Raw genomic sequence first — 5,000 nt, 5'->3', positions numbered from 1 at the left:
CGATCAGTCAGTCAGCAAGATAGAGAATCACAGAGAGAAGAAAAAAGAAAAAGAGGAGGTGACAATGGGGAAGGGAGAAGATAAAAAAGAAAAAAAAGACTAGTATAAAGTGTTAGGAAAAGAGAGAGAATGAGAGAGAGGGTATGATGAGAGGGAAGAGTGGTGAAAGAGATAATTCTCGGAAGAAGAGGTATGAGGGGAGAAGGGGGAAGTCTAATTGGGGAGTTGATAGATGTTAGACAGTGTGAGAGATAGGGATGGGTAAGAGGGAAGACGGATAATATCTGATGATGTCTGATCCCCCCTCTCATTCTCTCTCTCTCTCTCTCTTTCTCTCTCTCTCTCTCTCTCTATCTATCTATCTATCTATCTATCTATCTATCTATCTACTATCTCTATATCTATCTCTCTTTCTCTCTCTCTCTCTCTCTCTCTCTCTCTCTCTCTCTCTCTCTCTCTCTCTCTCTCTCTCTCTCTATCTCTATTTACCTATCTCTCTATCTCACTCTTCGTCTCAACACTCCCCTACCAAAAACCGCTCCAAGATAAAAAAAAAAAAGACTCGTTCAAGCGAAATTAACAAACTGAACAAGCAAAGACCTCCTCACACAGAGCAGAAGTTAAGCCCAAGGACAAGTGGAAGGACCCGATCTGAGGCTGGGTACAGAGAGTGCAATTAGCGCTGGGAGACGAAAGCGAGGTCTTGGCTGCAACGGGAGAACGAACGGTCGGCGCGTGCAGGGTTCTCTGGATGTTGCGTGCGTGTCTGTCTGTTGCAGATGGTGGTGGGAGAATGGATGGGATGCTAAGAAGGGAGGAGGTGGATAGGGAGAAGGTTAGGTGGGGGTGGGGGTGTGTGGATATGGAAAAGGATGGGGGAGAGGGGATGGGGAAAAGATGGTACAGGAGAGCAGAAGGAGAGGAGGCCTGGTGCTGGTGCTGCTGGTCTGATGCTTAAAGTGACGGTAGGGTGAGAATTATGTCGCTATTTTTCCGCAAAAGATTTTTTTTTCTGATTTCAAAAAGGATTAGCCCCCAAGAGAGACAATACGTATCAAAACACTATCATAAATAACTACCTAAACACGATAATACAGCATACCACCCAAATACATCCCCAAAAATACCTAGCACAGTCTCAAAAAAAAAAAAAAAATCCAAAAAGTACTCCTCCCAAGACATGTAATGCGAATATTACGAAAGGACCCTTTTAGGTGCAAATATTTCAAGGTCCTTCCCCCCCGAAAACGACCAGGTTTGCTGCCGACGACGTGGATATATGGCACCCCCGAGGAACCGCTGGATATTCTCCTTTTTTTGCCATCAGTGTAATGACTTCCGCCCATGTGGCTTTGTGTGAAAATGTTGGGGTGCATTGTGAAGGCGGCTGATGGCTTTTATTTATGTTGATAATCCTATCTTCCTTCCTTCCATCTCTCATTCCTTCCTTTTTTTTCTCTCTTTCTTCCTTTCGTGTTTTCGTTTTTTTTTTTTTTTTTTTTTTGTCTTTATTTTTTATTTATTTTATTTTTTTTTTTTGGGGGGATACCTCTTTGATAAGAGACTATAATGTACTGGGGTTATGCTTCTTTTTCTGCCTTTGTGAGAAAAAGAAGCTTTATATTGTAATAGATGTGTGTGTGTATGTGAACGTGTGTGTGAACGTGTGTGTGTGTGTGTTTGTGTGTGTGTGTGTGTGTGTTTGTGCGTGTGTCTGTGTGTGTGTGTGTGTGTTTGTGCGTGTGTGTGTGTGTGTGTGTGTGTGTGTGTTTGTGCGTGTGTGTGTGTGTGCGTGTGTGTGTGTTCGGTAGCCAGGGTCAATGGCCTCAGCCTGACTTGTGTTGACTGCTTGCAACGAATAAAGATGGATTAAGTGCTTGCGAAATGAGCTTGCGCTAATGTAATGGTATTGCAAACAGTATTGTGTGAAACTCTTTAGGTTTGTTATAATCAGTTGCAATTTTAACTTAAAGTATATTAAACCAAAGGGTGATTAAGATCATACCCCCCCTCATCCTCCCCTTTATACCCCCTAGGTTTTATACAGGTTGCACACGCACTTCTGGCTAGATGCAGCCTACAACTGATACATAAAACATGACATACCTATCTAACCCTTTGTCCTTAAAAAAAAAAAAAAAAAAAAAAAAAAAAACGCGGAAGTAACACGTATATAATTTATTCAACGAGAAAAAAAAAAAAAAAAAAAAAATCCCACCAAAAGGACTATGACGCAACGGTTTCCAACTTCCTTGCATTTTCCGAAGCTGTGAAAGTGCTGATGCTGTTTCAAGGCATGGCGGTTCTGCTTCTCCCTTTGTTCGATTTGCTGCCTTTCGGTCCAGTTATTCTTTCCCGGTTGTAGGTATTGTGTAGATTTGGGTGTGTTGTGTATTTGCGTGTGGGATTGTGTGTGCGGATGTGTGTGTGTGTGTTTGTGTGTGTGTGTGTGTGTGTGCGGGTGTGTGTGTGTGTTTATATATGTGTGTTATTTGGTTCGTGTCTTACTTGTTTTTTTGTTTTTTTTTTTAATATCCACAACTTAATTCTTTGCATATCACCTATAACCTATCTTTATCTAAACAACCCTATACCGGAAATCAACTCACCCAGTATTGAACACCTTTGCTTTATTTAGATAAGTGTTTCCTGCCATAAATCTCTATACATACGTATGCACTTTCCTCTTCCCATCGTTTTCATTTGCGAAGAGTAACAAGCGGACAAGACAGAAGCAAATACGAGCAAGAGACAGTCTAAATCCTCGCCCAAAGAACCGCCATATTTCTTCCTCTTCACTTCATGTTCCATTATAATTCTTCCCGCCACACGACCTTCGGCTCGAAGCTGCGGAGACAATTTTACGGGGAAAGTGTTTTACGAGAGCACAAAGTTCCTGCTCGTGTTTCTTTTATAAGTTGAGAGAAGTTAGTAAAAAAAAAAAGGGAGTGAATACATCTCACGATACAACACAAAGAAATATACACGGGAAACACAATGAAATATCTTTTTTAGGAAATTTTAATAAGACACATGTTAAGGCTATTCCTTTCTCCATCATGTTCGAAAGAGAATTCGAACGCGTTTCACTCGTTTCAAATATTTGCTTCGGTGAATTATGTTCCTTGTGGTGTATGTCTGTGCCTTGATCATTGTCCTGGAAACACAAGAAATATGAAACTTCCTTAGGAATATTGTTTGGATATTTCTCTCTTTTTTTTAAGTCAGGAGACTTGTCTACATTATCTTGACAAGGGAGTCGGTTGCTGTAAATCACGTTTCTTTTGTTTCGCTTGATTTGTGGTTCTAATATTGATTATCTCTCTCATTTTCTTTGCTCTTTCTCTCAGTCTCTCTCTCGGTCTGACTTTCTCACTCTGTCATTCGTTCTCTCCCTCTTTCTCTCTCTCTATTTCTCTACTCTCTATCTCTCTCTCTCTCCTTCTCTCTCTCTCTCTCTCTTTCTCTCCTCTCTCTCTTTCTCTCTCTCTCTCGGTCTCTCTCTCTCTCTCTCTCTCTCTCGCTCTCTCTCTCTCTCTCTCTCTCGGTCTCTCTCTCTCTCTCTCTCTCTCTCTTTCTCTCTCTCTCTCTCGCTCTCTCTCTCTCTCTCGGTCTCTCTCTCTCTCTCGCTCTCTCTCTCTCTCTCTCTCTCTCTCTCTCTCTCTCTTTCTCTCTTTCTCTCTCTCTCTCTCTCTCTTTCTTTCTCTCTCTCTCTCTTTCTCTCTCTCTCTCTTTCTCTCTCTCTCTTTCTCTCTCTCTCTCTCTCTCTCTCTCTCTCTCTCTCTCTCTCTCTCTCTCTCTCTCTCTCGCTCTCTCTCTCTCTCTCTCTCTCTCTCTCTCTCTCTCTCTCTCTCTCTCTCTCTCTCTCTCTCTCTCTCTCTCTCTCTCTCTCTCTCTCTTTCTCTCTCTCTCTCTCTCTTTCTCTCTCTCTCTCTTTCTCTCTCTCCCGCTCTCTATCTATCCATCTATCTATTTATCTGCCTCTCTCTCTTCCTTCCTCCCTTCGTCCCTTCCTCCTTTCCTTACCCTCCCTTCCTCCCCACCTACACCTCCTCCCCGCGTCCTCAGCCATGCACTGACCGCCCGCCTCCCTCTCTCCCGCAGATCGGCACTTGGAACTCTTGGTATCGCCAGGGCCTGATGATCAACGACATCGTGTGGCCGGGACATCAGCACGTTCCCCCGCAGGGCGTGCCGGAGAAGTATCACCTGAATGTAAGTCGTTTCGTTTCCTTCGCTCCGCGTGTTATTTTATTGCCCTTTTCTTTAGTAAATAACGTTACATATGTATATATATATATATATATATATATATATATATATATATATATATATATATATATATACATATATATATGTGTGTGTGTGTGTGTGTGTGTGTGTGTGTGTGTGTGTGTGTGTGCGTATGTGTGTGTGTGTGTGTACGCACCCGCACATTCACATTCAAAAATATGAATATAGATGATTTAGTAATTTGGGGCCATACGTAATCTTCGCTAGGCCATACTAATGAAAAACCTTGTTACACTGTTCACAGATACGAGCGAGGAGGGTTACATGAAACTGTTGTATTTCCAAAGCTCATATGGTTCATAGGATCATAGGATCATTGTAGTTTGGGTGCGTATGGCAAGAGACTATCACGAATTAGTCAAATATCTATACAAAACAATACTGTTTCACTATAAAGGGTTCTGTTTTCACTTTAAGCTTTCACACTAGACCATCCGCTGTCAACATTCACCAATAAAATTATTCAAATATCTTCCGCTTTACCACAATATGTAAAAATCAATACTATACTTCAGCGTGTATTTAGGGTATATCCTTTATACTATATACTTTAGGGTATATACCTTATACTATATACTTTAAGGTATGTACTTTATACTACATACCAAGAAATATAACCAAAAAATATAGAATAGACAGTGAGATATACGCATAGATAAATAAACAGATACACATACCGGGTAAACGAACATACGGATAAACAGATA

The 5,000-nt window shown here is 41.4% G+C and overlaps 1 protein-coding gene across 3 annotated transcripts in view; it reads left to right on the top strand.

The window, feature by feature from the left end:
• The window catches only part of LOC122263048 (glutamate receptor ionotropic, NMDA 2B), a 786,594-nt gene that overhangs the window by 675,224 nt on the left and 106,370 nt on the right, over window positions 1–5,000 (top strand). For all 3 annotated transcript variants that reach the window (XM_086549854.1, XM_086549852.1, XM_086549853.1), the window contains exon 8: window positions 4,105–4,215. In XM_086549854.1, coding sequence (XP_086405980.1) covers window positions 4,105–4,215 — 111 coding nt within the window. The remainder of the gene's footprint in view (window positions 1–4,104; window positions 4,216–5,000) is intronic.

This window comes from Penaeus japonicus, unplaced genomic scaffold, assembly GCF_977035675.1.
Source record: "Penaeus japonicus unplaced genomic scaffold, GWHDUDI00000001_assembly GWHDUDI00000022, whole genome shotgun sequence".
Lineage (NCBI taxonomy): Eukaryota > Metazoa > Arthropoda > Malacostraca > Decapoda > Penaeidae > Penaeus > Penaeus japonicus.
Note: the sequence above shows the minus strand (reverse complement) of the source record. Positions and strands in the feature narration are given on the sequence as shown.